General features: G+C 42.2%; 2 protein-coding genes across 2 annotated transcripts in view; both read left to right on the top strand.

Annotated features, from left to right (window-relative positions):
- Nucleotides 1–1,587: 1,587 nt before the first annotated feature.
- Nucleotides 1,588–19,850, top strand: LOC124001425 (nesprin-1-like). Its single transcript, XM_046308158.1, has 16 exons — nucleotides 1,588–1,969; nucleotides 5,934–5,995; nucleotides 11,081–11,176; nucleotides 11,389–11,472; nucleotides 12,523–12,615; nucleotides 12,855–13,039; nucleotides 13,295–13,491; nucleotides 14,462–14,571; nucleotides 16,627–16,734; nucleotides 17,289–17,426; nucleotides 18,296–18,460; nucleotides 18,692–18,804; nucleotides 19,052–19,220; nucleotides 19,442–19,538; nucleotides 19,643–19,663; nucleotides 19,837–19,850. Exons 1-16 carry the CDS (start codon nucleotides 1,891–1,893, stop codon nucleotides 19,848–19,850), a joined length of 1,731 nt encoding a protein of 576 aa, XP_046164114.1. The 5' UTR covers nucleotides 1,588–1,890.
- A 264-nt stretch (nucleotides 19,851–20,114) lies between these two features.
- Nucleotides 20,115–26,295, top strand: part of syne1b (spectrin repeat containing, nuclear envelope 1b) — a 118,924-nt gene continuing 112,743 nt past the window's right edge. Inside the window, 4 exon segments of the mRNA XM_046308716.1 lie at nucleotides 20,115–20,296; nucleotides 23,847–24,011; nucleotides 24,270–24,422; nucleotides 25,909–26,052. Of these exon segments, the coding sequence (XP_046164672.1) occupies nucleotides 20,183–20,296; nucleotides 23,847–24,011; nucleotides 24,270–24,422; nucleotides 25,909–26,052 (576 nt within the window). The 5' untranslated portion in view covers nucleotides 20,115–20,182.

Genomic DNA, 26,295 nt, shown 5'->3' with positions numbered 1-26,295 from the left:
GTAGTGAGTATTAACTGGACCTGAGTCCAGTTTGTTTTCCTACAACTGGTTTCTTGTCCAACGTTTCACTCTCTCCACAGTCAGTCAGACAATAGGCTGATTGAGACTTCTCCAACTATGTCATAAAGTGGGCGTCTGGGAGAGGGAGACAATAACTGTATTCACATACATTCAGGCAGGAGCTATCAAATACCCTTACAACTTTATTGTCCCCACACGGAAATTCATTGTGTAGCTGTGAGTACTGCACAATGTAAGGAGGGTACACGAGAATTGAAGAGTTCAAGAGAACATTTCAACCTAAAGTAAGAAATAATAGTTTGAACTCTAATAAAACAAGTTACAGATTCACATTGTAGAATGACTATTGTAGGCTCGTTTGGAGGTACTGTTAATCAACATAGAGCATTCATTTACTTGATTGCCTGTGGGGAAATCCCTAGGGGAATCCTATGGTACTGTATCTAGTTTGGTCTCACAACAATAGCCCTGACAATCAGAGAGCAGGTGGCTGATGCCATCTACCAGCTATTAAATAAATAATTTAGAACGGTTGTCCCATGCTGAGCTATTGTAGCATATTCTTGATACTATTCTGGTCTTTGTGGAAGGGAAACTAACGTAATATATATCATTACTATAATTCAATTTTAGTAGAAATGAGTGTAATACTGTATATCATTTAATAAGACGGAACTGCTAGCATTGTGCTGGCCATACATTTATTGTTATGTATTGTATTACATTAATAATAGTGCATAAAACACAGTACTCTTTGTTTGAGTGTCCCACAGAATTATAGTTTCAATTACAGCAGATTAGATCTAAACCTTGTATCCACACACACACACACACACACACACACACACACACACACACACACACACACACACACACACACACACACACACACACACACACACACACACACACACACACACACACACACACACACACACACAAACAAACAAACAAACACACACATATACCCCCCCACACACACACACACACACACACACACACACACACACACACACATATACCCCCACACACACACACACACACACATACACACACGTGACACACACACACACACACACACACACACACACACACACACACACACACACACACACACACACACACACACACACACACACACACACACACACACACACACACACACACACACACACACACCCTGCTTGAGATAATGCAGCTAGGGCAGCCCGTGACATCAATGCCGTCCCTTGTGCTGATTGGTTGAGCAGTGCTCCAAGCTGATCCCCCCCTGCTTCTGTCTCAGATGGATGCTGCTGCGGGAGGGAGGCAGGGCTACTGGGAGGCAGGGAGGGAGGCAGACAATGCAGCGGGGGCTGGGCAGTGCACACATCACATGCACCACACATCACATCCACACAACACAAGCATAGCTCTTCTGGATATTGGGAGAATAACAGGAAGAGGAGGGAAGGATGGGATGGGAAAGATTGTATGTATCTGACTCTATTAGAGGGCTTTCCACTGACCTCTGTGTGTTTGGTACTTAGGACGTGTGTGTGTGTGTGTGTGTGTGTGTGAGGGGTGTGTGTCGGGGTAGGAGGGGATTGAGGCTGCAGCAGGCAGTCAGCCCCCAGCAGCTCAGCTCTGTGTTGTCACCGGGGAAACAAGTGACCAACCAGGCTGAGGCAGCCCAGACCTGTTTTGCTTCCTGCCGCCTGGAATAAAAGGGAAAGGAACAGCTCTGTTTTTCTCCTCTTTCTTCTGTTTTTTTCCCACTGTGGATAGCCTTTCATCATCAACTGCCACAGACAGACAGACATACAGAGGCTCACAACAAGCTTGCAATGTGAAGGGCACAGGGAGGGAGGCAAGGAGTGTGTGTGGATAATGGCTCACTATAAGGATGTAGCCGTCAAAAAGACCTCTTCTCTCAACCTGGTGACAGGATTCTTTCAGTATCTCCGCGGTAAGTAGGCCAGCAGCAGTGATTTCTATAGATTGTCATCTCTCACTGCATCCCATCCTCTCATCCTTAGTGGATGATTGAGTTCATGCATATGGAAAATAACAAGGAAACAAGCTTGGATTGTGATTTATATGGAGGTGAACCAGATGCATGAACCAGATATATACAGACACAGCAGCACAATGTATGTAAGGAATATGTTGGAGGATTTAGTTAGTGCAGAAAATAACAAGGAGTTTACTGAGGCTTTGGTTTAGCAAGGTAAACCAGATACAGCACTATGCGTGTTGTACGCTTCACTGGGCATCCCTGTATGTGCATCACTGATGCTCCTTCAGATTACACTATATGCCTTTGAGTTAATATGGGTTCTTTTCTCTCAGTGGAGGCTTTCTATTGTTAGCATGTTCTCCAGCATCACGTGACCAGAGAGTATACTTTAAGTGTGGATGTTTAAAAATGGCCACTGTGTATGTGCAGCATTGCTCAACCTACTGACACATATGCACATGTCACTGTGTGTTTAGTGAACTACAAACGCTGTGCAATGCAAGTCACCCTTTTCTTCTATGAAGCGACAGATGTTTTGTGTCGTGTGAAATCAGAAATGTATTATGCATGAGGCACAGAGTCTGTCTGCATATATTATCCCCCTCTCTACAAAAGCGCAGGCTGGGGGTGACCTGAAAGAGTATGTGTGCCGTTATTGGTGGGTTGGACACTGAGCAATGAGTCTGCACGATGTGTGAAGCTGTGAACAGAAGTCTCCTCTGCTTATACTGTGATCTACTTAGGACTCTTACTTTGATGGGACTTTTATTTGAGCAAACACCTGTCGATATCTAATCATTATATATATGTATAAATATATATTTTTTAAAGGTGGTTTGGGTGCATCTTTAGTAGGGTCGGGAGGATACCAGTATCATAATATTTTTTTACATGGCAAAAATGAAAACTTGTGAGCTAAAGCTTGGAAAAATAATTAAATGTGAGTTTGATGATGTTAGTTTCCATCATTAGGGCTGTTTTCCTAAAGAATTTAAATCTGCTTTGTGTTTTGTTTCCTTGCCACAATACTAACGAGTATCATGATACTGGTAATGTCCTGGCTCCGATGTTTAGTCATTAGGTACAGTTGAAGTTGGAAGTTTACATACACCTTAGCCAAATTATTTGAAACTCAGTTTTTCACAATTCCTGACATTTAATCCTAGTAAAATATCCCTGTCTTCGGTCAGTTAGGATCACCACTCTATTTTAAGAATGTGAAATGTCAGAATTATAGTAGAGAGAAAGATTTATTTCAGCTTTCATTTCTTTCATCACATTCCCAGTGGGTCAGAAGTTTACATACACTCAGTTAGACTTCTGCCGAAGTCGATGCCTCTCCTTGTTCGGGCAGTGTTCGGCGGTCCAACGTCGCGGATCTTCTAGCCATCGCCGATCCATTTTTAATTTTCCATTTGTTTTGTCTCTTTTTCCCACACACCTGATTCTCATTTCCCTCATTATGTGTTGTGTATTTAACCCTCTGTTTCCCCTATGTCTTTGTGTGGTATTGTTTATCTGTTTCATGTATGTCTGGTTGCGCTGGGTTATGTCAGCCCGTATTGTATTTTGTGTTCGTTGTGCCGTGTGCCTTTGGTTCACCTAAATAAAAGGCTCTGTTTGCTACCCACTATCTGTTCTCCTGCGCCTGACTCCCTTGCAGCCATTTACGCATACGTATTTGGTAGCATTGCCTTTAAATTGCTTAACTTGGGTCAAACGTTTCAGGTAGCCTTCCACAAGCTTCCCACAATAAGGGGTGAATTTTGGCCCATTCCTCATGACAGAGCTGGTGTAACTGTGTCAGGTTTGTTGGCCTCCTTGCTCACACACACTTGTTCAGTTCTGCCTACAAAATTGTATATAGTATTGAGGTCAGGGCTTTGTGATGGCCACTCCAATACCTTGACATAAGCCATTATGCCACAACTTTGGAAGTATGCTTGGGGTCATTGTCCATTTGGAAGACACATTTGCCACCAAGCAATACGCTTTAACTTCCCGACTGATGTTGTGAGAGTTTACTTTAATATATCCACATGATTTTCCTTTCTCATGTTGCCATCTATTTTGTGAAGTGCACCAGTCCCTCCTGCAGCAAAGCACCCCCACAACATGATGCTGTCACCCCCGTGCTTCACGGTTGGGATGGTGTCTTCGGCTTGCAAGCCTCCCCCTTTTTCCTCCAAACATAACGATGGTCATAATGGCGAAATAGTTATATTTTTGTTTCGTCAGATCAGAGAACATTTCTCCAAATAGTACGATATTTGTCCCCATGTGCAGTTGCAAACTGTAGTCTGGCTTTTTTATGGTGATTTTGGAGCAGTGGCTTCATCCTTGCTGAGCAGCCTTTCAGGTTATGTCGATATATGACTTGTTTTACTGTGAATATAGATACTTTGTAGCTGTTTACTCCAGCATCTTCACAAGGTCCTTTGCTGTTGTTCCGGGATTGATTTGCACTTTTCGCACCAAAGTACTTTCATCTCTAGGAGACAGAAAGCATCTTCTTCCTGAGCGGTATGACGGCTGCGTGGTCCCATGGTGTTTATATTTGTGTAACATGGAAATTGCTCCCAAGGATGAACCAGACATGTGGAGGTCTACAATTCTTTTTCTGAGGTCTTGGCTAATTTCTTTTGATTTTCCCATGATGTCAAGCAAAGAGGCGCTGAGTTTGAAGGTAGGCCTTGAAATACATCCACAGGTGCACCTCCAATTGACTCAAATTATGTCAATTAGCCTATCAGAAACTTCTAAAGCCATGACATCATTTTCTGGAATTTTCCAAGCTGTTTAAAGGCAGAGTCAACTTAGTATATGTAAACTTCTGACCCATTGGAATTGTGATACAGTGAGTTATAAGTGAAATCATCTGTCTGTAAACAATTGTTGGAAAAATGACTTGTGTCATGCACAAAGTAGATGTCCAACTGAATTGCCAAAACTATAGTTTGTTAACAATAAATTTGTGGAGTGATTGAAAAATGAGTTTTAATGACTCCAACCTAAGTGTATGTAAACATCCGACTTCAACTGTATGTCCACATGTTCTGTTGTTGTACACCTAAATGTTTATATATGTGCGTTCTAGGAGCTGTAATTGTGTTGCAGGATGCACCAATGTATCTCTCCTCTCTTCATCTCTTCCTCTGATCTTCCATACCACTGCATAACTTCCTTCCTCTTTCACCTCCTCTATGCCAGGTTTTCCCTAAACTCGGAACCCCAAGGGGTGCACGTTTTGGTTTTTGCCCTAGTACTACACAGCTGATTGCAAATATCAACTAATCATCAAGCTTTGACCATTTGAATCAGTTGTGGAGTGTCAGAGTAAAAAACAACATTTGGGGTCCCCATGACCGAGTTTGGGAAACTCTGTGCCATATCCCTGCTTAGATTACTGTGTGGTCTGGGGCTGCGCAGATCAGAGGTCTACACACGTAAACAGAATGGATACTACTCACAACTCAATTAAATATTCACATTGTTTGTGAATGCACTTACTTGAACAGGCTGCAAGAAGCGTTGGGAATAGAGAATATACTTGAGCTATAAGGCACGGGTGGGGTGGGTGGGGTGGTATATGGCCAATAAACCATGGCTAAGGGCTTTTCTTAGTTGCGGAGTGCCTGGATACAGCCATTAGCCGTTGTATATTGGCCATATACCACAAACCCCTGAGGTGCCTTATTGCTATTATAACTGGTTACCAGCTTAATTAGAACAGTAAAAATAAATGTTTCATCATACCCGTGGTATACAGTCTGATATACCATGACTGTAAGCCAATCAGCATTTAGGGCTCGAACTACCGATGAAACAGGGGAGGCAGCAGTTGTGAGCAGGGTAGGCAGTTATCTTGTGTGACATCATGTATTGACCATGTTCTGTACCACTTCAATTCCAGATGAACAAGAGGCCGTACAGAAGAGGACCTTTACAAAATGGATAAACTCCCACTTGGCAAAGGTAAGAAGATATCCTTTACTATGTCTTTGTGCTTCACCACAACACTTGATAAGATATGTGTTGTGTGTTAACACATCATGATGAGTTAACTATCATGCCACCCGCAGCTTCCCTTTCCGTATAGGAGCGGAGATGATGAAATAACATTATTACAATGGTATAATCACTGATATACAGCAATTGTATCACTATGATAATATTGCTATCCCGAATATTATCCTGACCTTTGTTATCAGATGGCTGTAGTAGTATTGTACTGCTGTCTTTGACCGCTCAGTTTTATAGCTGCTCACTGGACAGTGGCATTTCAGTAGTCCTCCTGACCCTGTGTGAACAGAGATTGGACCATGAGATGAGGGTTGTCATCCAATCATATTGATTCTGCGAGGCACCTCCTAGTGTAATGGAACCACATTATGCAAACAAAGTGTCAGAGGTTTTTATGTCAATTTTGTACACGTGGAAAACTACAGTTTGATTGAGGCCATAATAGACCGTTCACATTTCAAGATATGTTTTTCCTCATCCGGATGTTTGGATTGTGTTACAGTGTAGCTACTGAGTTGTTTGTAGAATCAGTCCTGTAAATGTATTTTAAACGAGACCAGGGGAGAGTGAGACAGAGAGAGACACTAGTAAAGATGACTCAGGGCAGAGATCCATCCGTGTGTTTCTCAGTTCCTCAGTAGGCTTACAATATGCCTGCAGCATGCCTTGCCGAGCCAATGTGATGGACAGGGTAAAGTTGACTCGGAAGGTAGAACGATCCGTGTCACTGTGTTGTATACAGGAGATCACCAGGGCAGCATTTTAGAGAAGATAATACCTGTAGAGTAAAGCTGTGTGTGTGTGCGCGCACGTGTGTGTGTGTGTGCTGCGTTTGTGCCTATAAGTATGCCTGCACACTTGTTTGTGTGTGTGGGGGGGCGTGCGTGTGTGTATATATTTGTCCCTGGCTAGATTTGGCAGGCAGGGAGAGTTTAGCAGCACGGTGCAGATGGAGAGTGTGATGTGGGAGGAACATTTCTCTGCAGGAAGCAGAGTCTGCTCCAAAAGGCCATATGACAGTTCAGCTCTTTAACACTATAAACATACTCATCATGAGTTATAGCTATATATAAACACATAGGATAGCTCATAATGTCATCATCATCATCATCATCATCATGAGTGTGTGCATAACGCATTACAGATACGTGCTTCATAGATACTGTTAGTGCCAACCATGTTTTCTTGCTGTATTTTAGACAGCCAGGTTTTGCTGGCTCAAAGGTTTTCGGTGACACAGCACATTGTGCTGCTGCTTGGTCAGACAGGGTGACTAATCAACTAGTTCAGGGTTTAAGTTTTGAACCCAGGGGAGAGATCTGTCTTTTGTCCTGTCAGATTTGGCCCACGGGGCGGCAGTTCAAAGCGAACCTGAGTAATGTGGCTGGCCAATAAGTCACCACAGAGGTCTATTCCTCATTATTCATGCTGTACACTTATACACCCCCTCTCTCTCACACATTGTCACCTCTCTCTCTCTCTCTCTCTCTCTCTCTCTCTCTCTCTCTCTCTCTCTCTCTCTCTCTCTCTCTCTCTCTCTCTCTCTCTCTCTCTCTCTCACTCTCTCTCTCTCTCTCTCTCTCTCTCCTTTCTCTCTCACTGTCTCACTCTCTCTCACTCTCTCTCTTTCTCCTTTCCTCTCTCCATTTCTCTCTCTCTCTCTCTCTCTCTCTCTCTCTCTCTCTCTCTCTCTCTCTCTCTCTCTCTCTCTCTCTCTCTCTCTCTCTCTCTCTCTCTCGCTCTCTGTGCATACCAATGAACCTGTAGAATAGGCCTAGTCATGAGCCTCTCGCTCCAGTTCACTAGGCTACTGCTACTGTAGGAGGGATTCAAATCTCAATTCTTATCAGTTCATCTTTCAATCAGTTTATCTAATCTCATCTAAACCTTTTCCGTCAAGTAAGCAAGCCATTCTGAATGGATTACGATAGACCACATGACGGGTGCCTTAAAGTTCCCATTTTAAAATAGATTTTTTAATCAAATTCTGACTGGAACAAAACGTAATATGTTTGGCTTTATGATGGAAAGTGCTGGCCCTTTTAGTTTGAACTTTCACTGGGCAGTCACGCTTTTCCCATTGTGTCCATTTCCTCTCACGTTACCAAGCACTTTTGCATTGATTGAATGACAGTGTGTGCTTGTGTGTGTGCGTTATGACAGCGTGTGTGTGCACATGCATGTGCGTGTGTGTATGTGTGTGTGCAAGGGTGCGTGTGCATGTGCATGTGTGTGTGTCATGACAGTGAAAATGGGGCTTGTCATGTGACTCCTATTTTGTTTGTCACAAAACCCAGGATGGGCTTGATGTTTTGTTTTTTTACCTTGTGACTCATTTAAGTATAATGACATTCTGGAGATGTATGGTTCGTGTTACCAGTCAAATAGTTTAATGTAATTTCTATATTTAAATTGATCTTGTTGTTAGGATACTGGTGGTCATAAAGGAGGAATAATATTATCTAAAAGACTTCCATTGGATTCTGTTTTTGAAGCAAAGAAAATAGCACAAAAAAACAGTGTATAATTGTCACACTGTTGTACTCCACAGTCTCAGCCAACTGCATCCTGTCGTCCTGTCATGAAATGTGACGAGTTGTGAAATGAACAGCTCAGCCTGCCAAGACAATTCCCACAAAGACCAGCGTTCCATTAATTAATGCATTGTTTTCGTGTATGATTTCTGAGAATGTTCTGTGTGTTTCATGATGTAGTTTGCTCTGTCACCTAACTCTGTCAGAATTCCCCTCAGCTCTGATAATACATGGATAGTTGGATACAGTGTATTACATGAAACAATTATGCCCATCTAGGGTTAAATGGACCCATGCTCTGATTTTGCTCTGAATCACACTGCCTCAGGCACGGGCACCTCGCCATCTCAGATGCACAGGCACCATCTTTTCAGCTGCAGGGGAGCTCTTTCTGTTCTCTTTATAGTCCAGCAGTTAGCTAGCCAACAAGCTCTGTTCAGTCTGGACTCCAGTCTGTAGCTGGCTCTGCTTTCTTTTCTCCTCAACACAAGGGCTGGGGAGAGGGCTGTTCAGTCTGGACTCCAGTCTGTAGCTCTAGCTAGCTAGCTCTGCTTTTACTCCAACCTGTATAGTAGCTAGCTAGCTCTGCTTGTACACCAGCCCGTAGCTAGCTAGCTCTGCTTGTACTCCAGCCCGTAGCTAGCTAGCTCTGCTTGTACTTCTACCCGTAGCTAGCTAGCTCTGCTCTATTTTCTCCTCAACACAAGGGCTGAGCGAGAATGAATGTGTTGTGTTTCTAGGATTTACTTATTGAAAGATTATAGTGGATTGTAATAAGATACTGTCTTTATTAACTTCTTATGGCTCCAGGGGCAGTATTGAGTAGCTTGGACGAAAGGTGCCCAAGAGGTGCCCAGAGTAAACGGCCTGCTCCTCAGTCTCAGTTGCTAATATATGCATATTATTATTAGTATTGGATAGAAAACACTCGGAAGTTTCTATATCCAAACAGGAAGTGAGAAATCTGAGGTTGGTCGATTTTCAACCCAAGCTCTATTGAATTCATAGTGGGATATAAATGAAGTTGCACTTCCTAGGGCTTCCACTAGATGTCATCTGTCTTTAGAGACTTGAATGAGGCTTGTCGTGGAAATTTCCTCTATTTACCAAATCATGACAAGATCACAGAGACACACTGACTGGCACACAGACATTGTGGAGCCAAGAGATACACGCTTGACCTCTCCCCTCTCTCCAGCCCAAACAACTTAGTCTTGACATAGAACAGATACTGCAAACCCTGCCACAGTATTATACAAAAATAACATTCTGATGAGAATTAATTTACAAACATATGATCAATATAAAACATCTTACCTATGTTACCACCTAATTCTGATTATTCCCCAACAGGCTTCTACTGTGTTGTGGGACTGAATAAGAGCTGAATGATTCAGGTTACTGGCAGAGAGCCATTTCCTGGTCATGCGCATTCCACATGATATCGCCCTGCGTTCCATTGCTCCTCTAGACACAAATGATTTCTCCGGTTGGAACTTTATTGAAGATTTATGATAAAAACATCCTAATGATTGATTCTATACTTAGTTTGAAATGTTTCTTCGACCTGTAATATAACTTTTTGAAGTTTTTGTCCGAAGTACTACACGAGCGTTTGGATATGTGTACCTAACGCGCTAACAAAAGTAGCTACTTGGACATAAATAACGGACATTATCGAACAAATCAAGCATTTATTGTGGAACTGCGACTCCTCGGAGTGCATTCTGATGAAGATCATCAAAGGTAAGGAAATATTTATAATGTAATTTCTGGTTTCTGTTGACTCAAACATGGCGGCTAATGTGATTATTTTTCTGAGCGCCGTCTCAGATTTTTGCATGGTTTGCTTTTTCTGTAAAGTGGTTTTGAAATCTGACACAGCCGTTGTATTAAGGAGAGGTATATCTATAATTCCATGTGTTAACTTTTATTATCATCTACATTTATGATGAGTATTTCTGTTGAATCGATGTGGCTATGCAAAATCACTGGATGTTTTTGGAACTAGTGAACGTCCGCACCAATGTAAACTCAGATTTTTTTTCTAAATATGAACTTTATCAAACAAAACATACATGTATTGTGTAACATGATGTCCTATGAGTGTCATCTGATGAAGATCATCAAAGGTTAGTGATTAATTTGATCTATATTTGTGCTTTATGTGACTACTCTCTTTGGCTGGAAAAATGACAGAGTTTTTCTTTGACTTGGTGGTGACCTAACATAACATTGTTTGTGGTGCTTTCACTGTAAAGCCTATTTGAAATCGGATACTGTGGTGGGATTAACAACAAGGAAGGAATTTTAATTATGAGATTTCTGTTGTTTTAAATTTGGCGCCCTGCACTTTCACTGGCTGTTGTCATATCATCCCGTTAACGGAATTGCAGCCGTAAGAAGTTTTAAACAATAGGTGGTTTATAATTTGTAACAGTATAGCCTACCAATTGCCAATTATTAGTGTATTAGTTTCACTGTTGAATCTTCTCTTCCCTAGCGTAAACCACCTCTAGAGATCACAGACCTCTTCGAGGACATCAAAGATGGGGTGAAACTTCTGGCTCTGTTGGAGGTGCTGTCTGGACAGAGACTAGTAAGCACTGCTCTTAATATATACAGTCATTGGTAATGCTGGATTATTCTATTCATGCTACAGAGTTCAGTCGCATTCAATTACCATAATATTGTATTGAACTTTCTTGCTGTATTTAATGTGAGCGTTCTGATAAGATTTTGTGTATTTACAGTACTCCATATGGAAAATACACTTAAACTTTACCTGAACCCTCCCTCCTCTCTCCCCAGCCATGTGAGCAGGGCCGCCAGCTGAAGAGAATCCACTGGGTGTCCAACATCGGCACCGCCCTCAGGTTCCTCGAAGGCAGGAAGGTAAGCACGCCCTCAGAGTAACTACACAGTATTTTCCCTGAGTATTTTGTCATAGCTCGAGTTTAACATGTAAACCTAAGGGCCCATTCGCAATGTCACATATCTTCTAAGGGTTTTATTCAAAACATTTGGCCAAGGCTTGTGAAAAGAATATTCATCTCTGTTTAATGCTAGCGGTTTGAAAATACGACATTGTATCATAGTGTTAATGAACAAAGATAGATAAATGGAGGCAATGCATGGAAATATGTATCTATGCAAGGCCATATGGATGGTATATCCTCTCTCAGTCAGTATTGCTTTGAGGCCTGTATCTTACTGTGACCTTCTCTCACCATGCCTGACCTCTGACCTCAGTCTGTGTACCGAGGATCCCCGGTCAGTGGCTGCCTGTAAAACACACTGTGTTCATATACTGTATGCATTCCTTTTGTTTAATTCACAGTGTCTATTCCTAGCTATTCTTTGGTTGAGCCATCCTTTTCCTCTTTGTGCATCTTGACTATTGTAGTGCCATCAACCAGGTACTTTCTGGTTGTCATGCATTTTGTATGCATTTTGAAACTTTGGAGTCAAATCTTTCCTGCCCTCTCCTTTCTCCAACCTTTGCGAAATAGTCACATCATCAAAACAAATCCTACAAAAAGACGAATGTAAATATGCAGCAACCTTAATGTCAACTAGTTTGCTCATCCAAAGTTTGTTACAGTGATATTCACTCCATTGGCTTTATTGTTACTGTCCTGCCAAATTGAGTACTCTACAGCTTTTATGTTTTTCCTTTGTTGAGCTTGGCTGTTTCTGCCTCACCTGCTTCCGCTCTTCCAATATCACGTTGTTGCATCAGAGAGCTGATTTTGATGGCTGTGAAAGAAAAAAGCATAAAATCGTCATTACTCTGCCAATGGCCCACTCACTCAACAATGCCTTTATTTGTTAATTAAACATTGTTTCAGAACGTACCTATGTGTGAGTACATGTATTTCCCAGACATTTCATTTCATGACAAGTTGTGAATTGCAGTTAAATTGGGGTTTTCTTTCCCAACAGATCAAGCTAGTCAACATTCATGCCACTGACATCGCAGACGGTCGACCATCCATTGTCCTGGGGTTGATATGGACCGTCATTCTCTACTTCCAGGTAATGTGTTGTTGTATCATGGTCAGTTTGACACTTACATGTTGTAATATGACTGTCTGTGATTGTTAACAGTGTCTCACAACTCTCCGTGAGTGGTCTTTCAGTGTTGTTTTTACCTGTTATATCGAGAAGTGACCCTTTAATGCACTTTTTTAGATCTAATTGGATCTACATACAGTTATTTGATGTTGCTATGGTTAATCACAGCATGTTTGCTCTAATTGCTGACCCTCTGTCAGATCGAGGAGTTGACCAGTAACCTACCAGCCCTGGTAGCCCTGTCCAGCAGTACCTCCTCAATGGACAGCATGGCCAGTAACTCAGAGACGGGCAGTCCCCCTATGAAGAGGAAGGTAGTACCCAAGAAGTTCCAGGGCAACGCCAAGAGGGCCCTGCTCAGATGGGTGCAGTGCACCGCCGCCAAGTACGTATGCCATTATATATTTGGCCAGCTTTTCTAACCAGTGCTCCAGCGGGCAAAACGGGTTGAAATGATGTCATTACAACTAAATTAAGAGCAGTTCAACATCATTTTCTCTACCATTTTCTCCATGTCAGCCAAGATGATAGGAAACAGCTGTCTGTATCACCCGAACTGTCTGTATTTTAATTTGAGTTATAATTTCAAGAGTGCTCTGCCACCGGCCCACTGTAAACATGTACTTCTGTTTGTCCCAAGGCGTCAGGGCATGGAAGTGAAGGACTTTGGTGCTAGTTGGCGGAGCGGGGTGGCGTTCCACTCTGTGGTCCATGCCATCCGCCCAGACCTGGTGGACATGGAGGTGGTGAGGAGGAGGAGCAACAAAGAGAATCTGGAGGAAGCCTTCTCATTGGCCGAGAACGAGCTGGGCATCCCACGCCTGCTGGATCCAGAAGGTTACTTACCTCTCCTCTTCTATTTAATGAAAAATAAAAGATTGCTTTGTCAAAATAAGCGTACACTCCCTCACTCATCCCCAGTTCTGGCTGGTACATAGGGCGCAACAAAGGATCTCCACCTCTGTCTTCCATGATGCAAGAACTATGCAAATCAAATCAAATCAAATTGTATTTGTCACATACACATGGTTAGCAGATGTTAGTGCGAGTGTAGCGAAATGCTTGTGCTTCTAGTTCCGACAATGCAGTAATAAGTAATCTAGCTAACAATTCCAAAACTACTACCTTATAGACACAAGTGTAAGGGGATAAAGAATACAATTCCAACAGAACTTTATGGAATACTCTTTTAAAGTTTTCATTGAAGATTGTGCAAGGTTTATTTATGGGTGTTTCGTTCCTTCAAAGTGTTGTTGATATGTCTGTCTGGAGATAATAATGCAGACAGCAGCTCAGCAGCAGAGAGAGAGAGAGAGAGAGAGAGAGAGAGAGAGAGAGAGAGAGAGAGAGAGAGATGGCTCAGTGTCACTTCAGGAGAGATCAGACTCCTGACTCCTGAGGCTTCATTACGAACCTCAATAAACGTCTGTGTTTAACCATGGCCCTCGTTTTCTCAGAGATCAGGTCAGCGATAGAGGTGACAGGAGACATTTATAATTAGATGTCAGTGTGTCAGAGGAAACACAAAATGTAGTCTCCTTCAGGGCACAAATGTGTTCCCTGTTTTTACTGTGTCATATTTGTTATAGAAATGATGTTCCTGCACTGCCTGTATTTTACTCTATACATACATTTTAAATGACCACAGTTTACATACGGCTAATCGAAAGTGGCATATAGACCTATACACACATCAATCATACTTAATTGACATACTGTAGTTTGCTTGATGGACACCACTAATGCCATTGTTTTATGATTTGCTACTTTCACGCCAGACTCTCTCTCTCACTCTCTTCTTCTGCAGATGTGGATGTAGATAAACCGGATGAGAAGTCCATCATGACATATGTTGCTCAGTTCCTCAAGCACTACCCCAACCCCCACCACTCCGAGACAGATGGACAGGAAGATGAGGTACCAAGCTATATTCACTGCAGTCCTGAGTCAAGTACTGTATTGGCATGGGCAAACTCAGTGTTGTGTTGTAATGCTTTATTTAAGTGATAATGCCTGAGAAGCCAGTGTTTGGAGGATATATTGGCACGGGTTCTGTTCGTCTCGGGCCGGCAAACCGTGCCAATATATCCCCCAAACACCGGCTTCGACGGTATTATCACTTTTATACAACGGGTTACCAACATATTCAAATAATGATTGACATATTTTCATTAAAATAGTTGTTTGGATGAATTAATGAATTAATACTATTTAATCCTTCCACAAGATATAGTCCCAACACAAATCTAGGGTTGCTACCCAAGGTTTGGTTGCCAGAGACGAGACCCTGTCGTTAAGTCTTTTTGTTCTAAGTCTATGGACATGACCCAGTTGTTCGTTCTAAATGTTTCGTTGCCATGATGGCTGGCAACGTCCTTATCCCTTGCTTGCTGGCTAGCCAACTGGGGATCTTTCTTTGGATACACCCATAACAATGACCTTATGATGTGAGATTTCGTCTGGCATAGAGCATTGTCTCTCTCGCCAGACCATTGTTCAGAAGAGATACCCAACTACACAGCTAACACAATCACTTCAAACTAAAGCTGGAATGACAGCAAACTAGCTGCATTTCTTGTTTTTCTATTGACATTTCTTTGTATATATCCACAAAAATTATGGTAATTCATGATTTCGACTGGCTGATAAAAGATGCCAGCCTGTCTGTCTTGTCCTGACTGCCGTCATGTTCATTACCATAGGACAGCCAGAGATCACATTTTAATATTGAAACAATGTTTCAAATGTCAGAGAGACAGACAGCAAGGTTATTATAAATCTCCACTGTTGAAAACCAAATGCTCGTCTAAAAGAAATAGGAGGTCAAGTCTAGAGGCTTTTTACGGGGTAGATCTAGTATATAAATTGCCTGACTGAGCTGATGAGACAGTGGATTGCGCAGTCAGATGGAACAGAGTAAATAGGCATTTTAACATCATAGATTTAGCCGGTGGTAACTTGTGGAATAGATACCGTCTGGAATTCCATTTGAACCAATCAGCATCCAGGATTAGAACCACCTCTCCCATAAGTACTTTTCTCTGCTTTTGTTTTCTTTTGTCTTCTATTGTATTTGCGTTTTCAGTATGATTGTTCTAGTTTACCCAGCTACAGTATATTTAATATCAAGTGGCTAACTAATACTGGCACCCTCATTGTTGTAATACTTTATGTACTCTGTTATTGTATTGTTGTATCTGCTATTGTATTTGTGTTTTCAGTATGCTAATGCTTGTTGCTAACCATATTTCCCATCACACCAACGACAGCTTTAATGAAAAAAGATACATAAAAACAATTTGTCATTGCATGAACTCGGCAATCATCTTACTTTCCTCATTGTGCATTACGCCATTCACTCACTCCATCTCTCCGTCACGCTCTCCCTCCATCTTATGTTATCTTTCCTGTTGCATTTGAAGCTGCTTCTTCGCTACTTTCCAAGTTTTGCACTCTCTATCCCAAACCTACGGGTAAGTCCATCCATGCCCATGTAGTGTAGTGTCTGCCTGCAGTGTGCTATATTTCCTCTTCTTTATGTTTGTCATGGCTTCGCTTTGATTTTGCTCTCTCTCTCTCTCTCTCTCTCTCTCTCTCTCTCTCTCTCTCTCTCTCTCTCTCTCTCTCTCTCTCTCTCTCGCTGCCACTAATGCCTTTCTGTGCTGTCTGTTTGTTTGCATCTCTTTGTGTGGCTTTCTTTCCTGGATAGTATGGTCCTCAAGATATAGAGCAAATGCTTGAGGTATGTTGTCACTGAATACATAGATTCATCAGGGATTCTTATTTTGCTTTGAATCTTATTGTGCTTGCTGTGGTACTGGAAATCTATTTGGAAGGTTTTGGTAGGAGTGGTTTCACTGTATGTAGCTTGTTGAGAATTCTGTTCGGGTTGAGAGAGGAAGAATAATGGTGCATTGTATTACCTGAATATTATGTGTCATCTGAATGCTGTGTTGTTAACTGACTTCCCAGAGAGAAGAGCGTAAGGTTCTGAGAGAACTGAAGGTGTGGCTGGATCAACTGGAGATGGACGTGCTGCGAGTCCAGGGGGCAGAGGGCAACCTGACAGACAAGTACCAGGTTAGTACCAGGTGACCAGAGGGCAACCTAACCGAGAAGTACGAGGTTAGTACCAAGCCAACAGCGCAGAGGGCAATGCAGAGGGATAGTACCAGGTGACTAGGGGGCAGAGGGCAACCTGACTGACAAGTACCAGGTTAGTACCATTTGACCAGGGGGCAGATGGCAATCTGACAGACAATACCAGGGGGCAGAGAGCAACCTGACCAACAAGTACCAGGTGATTGGAACCAAATCTCATGCTACCTATGTAGCTGGCTAATGTTACGGTATATTTAGTTCCAGGTCACGAGGTAACGTACATCATACTACGTGTAGAGGGAAGAGATAGAGCGTCGTAAACACCATGACTCTTTCTCAATAATCCTTCATCAATTTCTTGTACCTTCATGTCCTCGCTGATGTTTTAAAAAAGGATGTGGGAAGAGGGCACTAAAAATCGAGGAAATACTATTAAGAACAGACCCATATTTGACTGATCTCTACGTTCCTGTGTGTCATATACTCAATGTGAATGGAACACCTCTAATACTCGTGTTTCTACTTTGCTCCAGGGCTTCAAGAGTTTCCGTGTGCAGTATGAGATAAAGAAGAAACAGACAGAGCCTCTGCTGCAGCCGGTGCACAGGGATGGGAAGCTGTCTGTAGACCAGGCCCTGGTCAAACAAGCGTGGGAACGTGTCTCTATCAGGGTGAGTCAGTGTATTGCTGTCTATGGACCCCTGGACAACTAGCCTGATCCCGTATTGCTTCAGTCAACTCTTATTTACAAAGATAGTCCACCAGGCTACTGCACAACCAGCCCAAGACTACACACAATCTATGGGCCAGACTCAAAAGGGCCAATTTCACGGACACAGATCAAGTCCACTGTAGTTATGGATTAGAGAGCGTACTATATGGAGGATCACCATTGAAATAGCTTTTTAGTCCAGGACTAGGCTTTATCTCTGTCTGGGAAACCGGCCCACAGAGACCATTATAAATAGACTGTAACCTTTGTCATTGAGAAATTGTTATTTTTGTCCGCCAACTCATTTTCATTTGCCCTGTGTTTATTAGTGAGACTGAGACTTGCATTGCAGAATGTGAGCCCAGATAGCTATCATAATAAAATGAATGAGTGTTCAGTGAGGCGCAAGCTTTCGAAGGAGCGCTCATTAAGAGGGCATGTGAGTTTTGGAGTGAGGGGAACAGAAAGGGTTTTGTTCACTTGATCGAGTGTCCCCAGCCTATATGGACTGTGGACTGGAGTAGCGCAGCACTGTGGCCATCCACTGGAGTAGATGCTTGAGAACATGTGGAAACCTTTTTAAGCACCACCTGCTTTTTAAACAGCATAGTTAATGCTAATGCCTCGATTGTACTGATTGTTCTGGCTGTAATGAGTGGCTGTTGCAGCTCCTGGACTGAAACTTGAAGATGACCTGAGTGGTCGAAACAATATCACTAACAAACCACATGGGAGCATAGATTGCAGTTTTTGCCACATTTTGCAGAATTGTACTTTTATCCAGCACCTGCTCAAAGTCTTTGGACATGTAATATTTGCCTATACTAGCTCCTGGACTGGCACATCCATCTGGATAAGTCGTTGCCTGGCCCACTGGGGGTGATCGGAGCCTGGCTGCATCGAGCTGAGATCGCCTTGAGGGAGGAGATTCCCATCCAACAAGCCCATGAAGAGACAGCCAACGTGATCCACAGGAAGCTGGAGCAGCACAAGGTATTCAGCAAGAGCAAATCTCATAATATGTACATGCGCTGTGGTAAAAACGATCCTTGGATAGGCGTTGTGCGAAGGTACAGCAAATCTCAAAATTCTTGGTTTTATTGGTCATATAAGAAAAGATGACAAAGTCACAATGATGTTATGGATGTTGCACCCGTGTCTAGTCTAAATGATTCAACAAGTTTTTTTATTTTAGCGTGCATGTATGTGGATATGTGTTTTTAGGAGGTACTGAAGAACTTGGAATCCCACCAGCAGACGTTCCAGCAGATCCACAGAGACAGATCTGTGAACGGGGTCCCTGTCCCCTCTGAACAGCTCCAAGACATGGCAGAGAGGTTAGTCATCCTTCAGTCATCTCTACATTAGTGTTAATGCTGTAACACATCTATGGATGTCTCTGGACAATATTAGCCTGATCCCTGATCTGTTTGTGCTGTCTTTCCAACTCCTACGGTCATTGTCAACCCATGAGTTGACAAGAAAACACAAACAGATCAGGGACAATATGACATTACTTAAATAAGACTGATATTGATCAGTTTGATAAGAATGTTAATATGGATTTTCTATTTTGTCAAACAGGTTCAACTATGTGTCCACATCATCTCATGCCCACCTGATCAAACTGGAATTCTGGGAGATGAAGTACCGTCTGATGGCGTTTCTCATCCTGGCTGAGTCCAAGCTCAAGTCCTGGATCATCAAATATGGCCGCCGTGACTCCGTGGAACTACTGCTGCATAGCTACATTGTGAGTTGGCCTTTCCATTAGTTGTTACTGGTTTGTGGTAGCCTGGTGGTCTAGATCTATTTGTGTTGTTCAGCCGACCTCATGTTTGCCATGAAAATGACTATGGGAGTTGGTAAGACAGCACAAACAGATCTGGAACCACCAAGCTAATTTCCAATGGATACTGTTCCAATCGTATCCTCATGATAATTCCATGCTTATCTCACCATCATTCCCAACAGTCCTTCATTGATGGACACAAGTTCTTTGAACAGTATGAGACAACATTTAAGGCACTCAGGCAAGCTGCAGATGTCTACATCAAGTCTGATGGTTCAGGTAGGGTGGTTTTTCTTTTGTGTGTGTTTAACTCAGATGTGCTTTGATTGAATGTTGTCTGTCAGAGAGGGCTAAATGTGCTAACTGTTGATTTCATATTCTAGGCATTAAGATCAGTAGGAAAGGTAAGTCTAGATTCATTTGGTATTGATATACAATAGGTAACATGGTGACCACACTAGCCTTTGATTTGCTGTGCACTAGTGGTTCACTGGTCTAACATAAATCCAAGAAATCTGATAGAATCTCACTGCGCCTGGCTGTTTACGAACTGACTACTCTATATTCTTCCACAAAGATCATTTCCTGTAACACAATTACTCTTTGCATGATACAGTAACAATAGTCACAGTAGGTCTTGGAATGTGAAACACTACAAATGCAAATACCTTGCTGTCTTGACTTGCTTGGCTTATCCAACAGCCTTGAAACGTCTCTATACTAGGCTCTATTAATAAGATCTTGAGTAATGGGGTTGGTACGTGACCCAATTAACCACTGAAAAATCGTATGTCTTGATGAAGAGAGAACTGACTCCATGATGTTTTCTTTCAGCTGAGGAAGCGGAGGGGGTGGGTAAATTCCTGTCGGACACGTCGGCCCAGTGGAGGAACCTGTCGGTGGAGGTGCGTAGCGTGAGGAGCATGCTGGAGGAGGTCATCTCTAACTGGGAGAAGTACAGCAGCACGGTGGCTGGACTGCAGGCCTGGCTGGAGGACGCAGAGCAGATGCTCAACCAGTCAGAGAACAAAAAACGGGTGAGCATGAGGCTGGGTGGGTGGCAGGCAAAAAGGGAAACATTTAAGCTAAGAGTATCTTTATTCCATGACAACAATTGATGTTTTGGAATAGAAATACTCTAAACTTACATTTTTACCTCCCATTCCCTTTTTTCTTATTGGATTTACAGTGCATTTGGAAAGTATTCAGACCCCTTTGACTTTTTCAACATTTTGTTACGTTACAGCCTTATTCTAAATGTTTACCTCATCAATCTACACACAATACCCCATAATGACAAACCGAAAACAGGTTTGAATTATTCTTTGCAAATGTATAAAATAAAATAAAACTGAAATATCACATTTGTGACGCCCGGCTCAAATCGGTCTTATGTAGCAAAATTTGAAATTGTGTTTTTTACATTGTATAAAAGTAGAGTCTCAGAGCTACACAATGGAATATCAAACACTACAGTTGAGGGACAATGAGAAAGTCATTTTGCTTTGAAAGTTGATTAACTTGTAAACTTATATTTGAGAAAATGCCCTTTGAATGTTTTGGTACTGCTATTTAAGAGCCCTTCTTTGTCTACACCATTCAGGATCGTTCACACTCTCTTAAGCTTTAGCCTCAGCCATCTCTTAAAGGGTTGATCCGAATATACTAACAACAGCAGTCAAGCATGCAAGCTAACTTGCTAGCTACTTCTAGACATCTAAGTGAGAGAGAACAGCTCACTGAACATTACTCGCCCTAGCAGAGCTGGTTAGGCTGTTATGTTATCCAGAGCGTTGGTGACTGCAACTGTGCTTTCAAATTGTCCATACATAAATCCAGATTGTTTCGCGTTCAGAGCGCACACTGGACGCTCTGCCCGAGGAGTAGGGTTGATCCGAACATTCTGACCTCACAGTGGCAGTCAAGCACCCAAGCTAACTGGCTAACATTGGCTAGCTTGCTAGCTACTTCCAGACACATAATGAGAGAAAGCCCCACTCTGACCATTTTTCTCGCCCTAGCAGAGCTGGTTAGGCTGTTTTCATGTTATCCAGAGCGTTGGTGACTTTAACTGTGTAGTTGGCAACAATGTCATATGCTTTTTTGCCTATGTTTACTGACACCAGCCATATTCAATGGGTGTTGAGCGTTCATAAATTCATCAGTTATTCTGCGGTCTGGCACACTAAAACGAGAGCCTTTTGTTAAGACATGTTGCTAGCTAGCTAGGTAAACAATGAACCATAATCCCAACTCATGACGTTACTACCTTTAGCTAGCTAACATTAGGCTATAACTAGTGGCTTTGAGATACAAATTATAAGATACACGTAACGTTAGTTAGCGAGCCAGCTAACATTTGTAAGCTAGCTAACAGTACACTTCAAATGAAAATACTTTATGTTAAAGTTAGAAACGTATAATGTCTGAAAATGTAGCTAGCTAGACTATTTTACATCATGGTTGGACACATCTCCTGTCGGAATCCATGGTTGCCCTTAGTTTGAAGATGTAATCCAGAGGCAGGTGTTTTCTCCATCTCCTTAGCTGTCATACTCGAATTCCACTGATTTCAAAACTCTGTCCTCCAAGAAGTGGAGAGCATACACGTAACGTTAGCTAGCAAGCCAGCCAGCTAACGTTAGCTAGCTAACAGTATACTTTAACTTGACATGAGGTTTATGCAGATTTTACAGATAAAATAAATAAAAAAGTCGGTGTAGACAGGATTACTGCTATATGGCAGACCAATCCAAATTCATCTCTCGGCATGTCCAGCCCACTCATGATTTTAGCCAATAATGGCTAGCGGGAAGGTTGCTCACTTTTTCTGTGGCTAAACCAACTAGGCTCGTAATTTAACAATTTTATTTGTATTTACAGATGTCATACAAGTTTGTTATTAAAGCACATGAAAGTTCACATGTTCGAGAAGGCATTTCTGCCCCCAAAAAACACATTTTGATAAAAAAAGTGTTATGTTCATATGGCTCCCCTGTGAAGTAGTGACCCAATACATACGCCTAGTTTCCTGAAACGGGTCACATTTAAATAAGTATTCAGACCCTTTACTCTGTACTTTGTTGAAGCACCTTTCACTGCAGTTACAGCCTCGAATCTTCTTGGGTATGATGCTACAAGCTTGGCACACCTGTATTTGGGGAATTTCTCCCTTTCTTCTCTGCAGATCCTCTCAAACTCTGTCAGGTTGGATGGGGAGCTTCGATGCACAGCTATTTTCAGGTCTCTCCAGAGATGTTTGATCGGGTTCAAGTTTGAGCTCTGGCTGGCCCACTCAAGGACATTCAGAGACTTGTCCCGAAGCCACTCCTGCGTTGTCTTGGCTGTGTGCTTAGGGTTGTGGTCCTGTTGGAAGGTGAACCTTTGCTGAGTGCTCTGGAGCAGGTTTTCATCAAGGATCTCTCTGTACTTTATTCCGTTCATCTTTCCTTCAATCCTGACTAGTCTCCCTGCCACTGAAAAACATCCCCACAGCATAACGCTGCCACCACCATGCTTCACCGTAGGTTTCCTCCGTAGGTTTCCTCCAGATGTGACACTTGGCATTCAGGCCAAAGAGTTCAATCTTGGTTTCTTCAGACCAGAGAATCTTGTTTTTCATGGTCTGAGTCCTTTAGGTGCCTTTTGGCAAACTCCAAGCGGGCTGTCATGTGCCTTTTACTGAGAAGTGGCTTCCGTCTGGCTACCATAGAGGCCTGATTCGTGGAGTGCTGCAGAGATGGTTGCCTTTATGGAATGTACTCTCATCTCCACAGAGGAACTCTGTCGCTCAGTCAGAGTGACCATCGGGTTCTTGGTCACCTCCCTGACCAAGGCTCTTCTCCCTCGATTGCTCAGTTTGGCCAGGCGGCCAGCTGTAGGAAGAGTCTTGGTGGATCCAAACTTCTTCCATTTAAGAATGATGGAGGACACTGTGTTCTTGCGGACCTTCAAAGCTTCAGGTACCCTTCCCCAGATCTGTACCTCGACACAATCCTATCTCCTTTGACCTCATGGCTTGGTTTTTGCTCTGACATGAACTGTAGGACCTTATATAGACAGGTGTGTGCCTTTCCAAATCATGTCATATCAATTTAATTTACCACAGGTGGACTCCAATCAAGTTGTAGAAACATATCAAGGATGATCAATGGAAACAGGATGCACCGGAGCTCAATTTAGAGTCTCATAGCAAAGGGTCTGAATACTTATGTAATTAAGGTATTTCTGTTTTTTATATTTGATAAATTAGCAAACATTTCTAAAAACCTGTTTTCACATTCTCATTATGGGGTTTTGTGTGTAGATTATTTTTATTTTTATTTTATTTAACCCATTTTAGAATAAGGCTGTAACGTAACAAAATGTGGAAAAGGTCAAGCAGTCTGAATACATTCCGAAGGTACTGTATATGCTTTTTGGGTCAACATTACACTTGAAGCGCTGTGCCAAAATACTATTTTTGGGCTGTATAGACACCCACTATGTCTGTTGGCCCCTTTAAAGAATATTCAATGTTGTATATTCTATGCTCACAGCCATTTCTATCAATTGTGTAGAGTTTCTGTCTTTCTTCTTCAACCCTAGGACTTCTTCCGGAACCTTCCTCACTGGATCCAGCAGCACATGGACATGAATGATGCAGGGAACTTCCTGATTGAGACATGCGACGAGACCGTCTCCAGAGACCTTAAGCAGCAGCTGCTTCTTCTCAATGGGAGGTGGAGAGAGCTGTTTGTTAAAGTCAAACATGTAAATTATTTTTTTAAATATCCTATTTTTCCTGCACCTACAGTAGATTATGATTATTGAGAAGCATACTTCTGGATTGGGCCATGAAACATGGCTGTAGACTCATTAGTCTACAGCCATGTGTCAGGGCTAACCACTATTATTTAGGCTGTGAGACTCAGGTGTCATAAAATATCTTGGCATTGCCTTTATAAGCAAAGTTCACATTGAATGCTCAAATTATAAAGACATTCATTGTATTCACTGTTTCCATGGCAGTATGCTAGAGCGGATGAGGTGGACAAGTTGAAACAGGACTATCAGGACTCTATCGCTACTCTCAAAACTTTCATGAATGCAACCAATGACAAGATGACTGCCCCTGTCCAAGTGTCCTTCCTGAATGTCAGGACATTCGTTCAAGATGTTGAGGTACCCATCACGTACATACAGTGCCTTAAGAAAATATTTATAACCCCTTGACTTATTCAAAATAATGACAAAGTGAATACATGTTTTTAGACATTTTGGCAAATTTATTGAAAATCAAATACAGAATACAGAAATATGTAATCTACATAAGTATTCACATCCCTTTGCTATGTAATTCTAACTGAGCTCAGGTGCATCCAATTTAATTTGATCATCTTTGAGATGTAACTACAAGTTGATTGGAGCACCTGTGGCCAATTCAATTGTTTAGACATGATTTAAAAAGAAACACACCTGTCTATACAAGGTCCCACAGTTGACAGTGCATGTCAGAGCAGAAACTATACCATGTCCAAAGAACTGTCCGTAGATTTCCGAGATGATTAGGTATATATCTGGGGAAGGTTATAAAACCATTTCTAGAGTGTTGAAAGTTTCCAAGAGCACAGTGGTTTCCATCATTGGAAAATTGAAAAAATATGGAACTACTCAGACTCTGCTGGCCGTCCGATCAAACTGAGAAACTGGGCAAGAAAGACTTTGGTCAGGGAGGTGCCCAAGAACCCGAAGACCCCTCTGACAGAAGTACAGAGTTCCTTGGCGGATATGAGAGAACCTGCCAGAAGGATAACAGTCTCTACAGCACTTCACCAATCTGGGCTTTATGGGAGAGTGGTAAAATGGAAGTCACTCTGATAAAAAGGCGTGCCTGGAGTTTGCAAAATAGCATGTGAAATACTGAGAGCATAAGGCAAAAGATTACCTGTCTAACACCATTCCTACCATGAATCATGGTGGTGGCCGTATCATGCTATGGGGAGGCTTTTCAGTGGCAGGGTCTGAAAGACTGGTGAGGATAAAGGGGGAAAATGAATGAAGCCAAATACAGGCAAATCCTTGATGAGAACTTGCTTCAGAGTGCAAACAACCTTAGACTGGGGTGAAGATTTATATTCCAACAGGATAATGACCCCAAACATACAGACATACCCAAGACGACTCAAAGCTGTAATCGCAGCCAAAGGTGCTTCTACAAAGTATTGACTCAGGGGTATGAATACTTATGTAAATGAGATATTTCTGTATTTCATTTTCAATAAATGTGCATAAATTCTAAAATCATGTTTTCACTTTGTCATTATGGGGTATTGTGTGTAGATGGTTGAGATAAAACTCAATATAACCCAGCTGTAACATAATAAAATGTGGAATAAGTTAAGTGGTATGAATACTTTCTGAAGGCACACAGAACATACAGAACATTCACATTTGCTTTTCTTTCAAAATTGATTGAACTACCTATAAAGTTTTCAGCTTGGCTCACTTTGTTGCAATGTCATCAGGCTGTTATTGTAAATCAAAACATTTGTTCTTTATAGACATTCCCGGTTACGTAAATGGTAAATCAATTAATGAATACATAAATACTTAAAGTAAGAAGGAATGGACCGATGTTTGATCTCTGTCCTTCCGCATCCCTTTCCAGGACATCAAGCACAAAGTGCCTGCCATGGAGGCAGCCTGTAAGACAGCCACCCGCACCGCCCAACTACTGACCAAGGACACATCCCCGGATGAGGTCTCAACGATGCTGGCTGTCATGGCTTCTATCAAGGAGGAGATGAGCAAGGTGACCATCCAGCTCACCTGTTCCTGTTCGAATTGTTCAAAATTGCATCTTTCCCCTCCTCCTTTCCTTGGAATAATCATAGATCAGATATTACTAGATTGCTGAAAGTTATTTACTGGAAGCCCCACTTTCACCAAGCCAACTTTGTTAGATCAGTGATTACCTCTTGTCTATCACCTAGTCTTTCCGATCAGCCATTCCTCTCCAAATGACCTTAACACTACCTCTCTCACTGTGTCCTCC

This window comes from Oncorhynchus gorbuscha, linkage group LG17 (genome assembly GCF_021184085.1).
Source record: "Oncorhynchus gorbuscha isolate QuinsamMale2020 ecotype Even-year linkage group LG17, OgorEven_v1.0, whole genome shotgun sequence".
Lineage (NCBI taxonomy): Eukaryota > Metazoa > Chordata > Actinopteri > Salmoniformes > Salmonidae > Oncorhynchus > Oncorhynchus gorbuscha.
Note: the sequence above shows the minus strand (reverse complement) of the source record. Positions and strands in the feature narration are given on the sequence as shown.